Source organism: Phaethon lepturus, unplaced genomic scaffold (genome assembly GCF_000687285.1).
Source record: "Phaethon lepturus isolate BGI_N335 unplaced genomic scaffold, ASM68728v1 scaffold41488, whole genome shotgun sequence".
NCBI lineage: Eukaryota > Metazoa > Chordata > Aves > Phaethontiformes > Phaethontidae > Phaethon > Phaethon lepturus.
The window spans coordinates 2,402-4,044 of record NW_010560556.1 but is presented as its reverse complement, the minus strand read 5'-3'; the positions used below and the strand labels follow the sequence as shown (position 1 = coordinate 4,044).

The 1,643-nt window shown below is 61.0% G+C and overlaps 1 protein-coding gene across 1 annotated transcript in view; it reads right to left on the bottom strand.

The window, feature by feature from the left end:
- Positions 1-335: 335 nt before the first annotated feature.
- The window catches only part of FADS6 (fatty acid desaturase 6), a gene marked incomplete at its 5' end in the record, with an annotated part of 3,705 nt that continues 2,397 nt past the window's right edge, over positions 336-1,643 (bottom strand). The window contains 2 exons of the mRNA XM_010293714.1: positions 336-485; positions 1,469-1,643. The exon at positions 1,469-1,643 is cut by the window's right edge and continues 5 nt beyond it. Of these exons, the coding sequence (XP_010292016.1) occupies positions 336-485; positions 1,469-1,643 (325 nt within the window). The remainder of the gene's footprint in view (positions 486-1,468) is intronic.

Sequence of the window (1,643 nt, the reverse complement as noted above, 5' to 3'; positions counted from 1 at the left end):
CTGGGGCACCTCCCCTGCTCCTGCTGCAGGGAGGCCCCAGCCAGCAGACGGGGGGGTGTTTTCACACCCCCCAGGTGTGAAAGCGAAGTGGATAAAACTAAGCCCTGGCTGGGAATAACTGGGGGACCCCCCTTTTTCTGTCCCCAGCGTTGCACCGCCCGGCTCTCCTCCCGTGGTGGCTCCGTGCATCGTTATCTAGCCGAAAGCAAGACGTCGGGGAGAGCTGTTTCCTATGCGATGGCTTTATGGAGGCACGTGTCTGTGTAGCCCTGATCCGGCTAAAACCATCCCTGCCGCAAGTCCCCGTGGGAAGCAGCCCCCCGAGTCCTGGGGCCTCACTGGATGCCCACCAGCTCCGTTATGGGGGGAGCATGGACCATCAGCTCCTCGTATCTCTGGAGGAAGAGCCGGAGCCTGGAGCCGTAGGTATCCTCGTTGTACGGCAGCTTCTTCTGCTTCAGGTACTGGGAGACGATGGGTTTGATCTGCAAAGGCAAAGGCGGGATGTCCTGGTGCTCATACAAGGTTCCCAGCCCGAGGCACTGCCGAGCTCCCCGCGAGGTGCCCGGAAACCCCCCCCCACATGCCCAAAACGGGGCTGGAGAAGGCAGCACCAGCTAGAGCACCTTTGCCATGAACATTAAGAGGAAGGTGGTTTCCGATTGCAGCAACACGGGGAGTTCACCCTGGCAAAACTCCTTTGCAGGGCTCCGGATTAGGAGAGATGCCCTAACGAGGTTTTTAACGAGGGCCAGCCACGCATGTTCATCACTTGCACCCACAGTTCTCCCCACGTGCCCACACAGCCTGCTCGGCAGCAGGGCTGGGAGGCTGCAGCAAATTTAATTACCCCTTCCCTGCAACACGCCTGCGGGAGGCAGGTCCTACCGGCCCCGTGAGCTCGAGCAAGGGGCACGAGCCAAAACCCACTGGTGCTCCCGCTCCCTCTATTACCATTACTTAATTTTTCCCCCGACTTGAGACTGAAAAAATAAGTGCACAGCATTAAACGAGTGGAGATCCCGTGCTGAAGGGCAGCGCACGGACCTGCCTTGGGATACCCTCGAGCCGGGGCAGCACGGAGAGCCCGCACCTCAGAGCAACAAGTATGGGCACGACCAAAATTACAGGAGGTTTGCCTGGACGCCGGCTGAACCAAAAGCCAAACTGCACAGCGCTGGAGAGGCTTTCCCAAGGGAAGCGTTGGGAGGATCCCGGACCGCCGGGAGGCTGCTGCAGGCTGGAACTGGGACCAGGGGAGGGAGCAGGGAGTGGAAACCCGGGAGAAACCGGAGTGGGGATGGAGGGAGGTGGGTTGGGGGCTGTTGCAAAGCAGCCAGAGGTCTCTAGCATGGGGGGAGCAGCGCAGAGAGCTCCGGTGGGAGGGAGAGGAGGTGCTGGGGAGATGGATGGTCTCGTCCCCGTGTCATCTTCCACCATGCTTGTCCGCTCCACGGGGCCGTCTCACCTTCAGGCACATGTTGTCAGAGAGGCTGGGGAAGAGGTGATGCTCCACGTGGCAGCTGATGAGCGAGTGGCCGAAGGACCAGTCGAGCAGGGCGTTGCGGGGCAGGTTGAGGACGCCCAGGCTCATGAGGTGGATCCGCTTGGGTTTCCGATCAGGCGCGAACATGGGGAGGCCG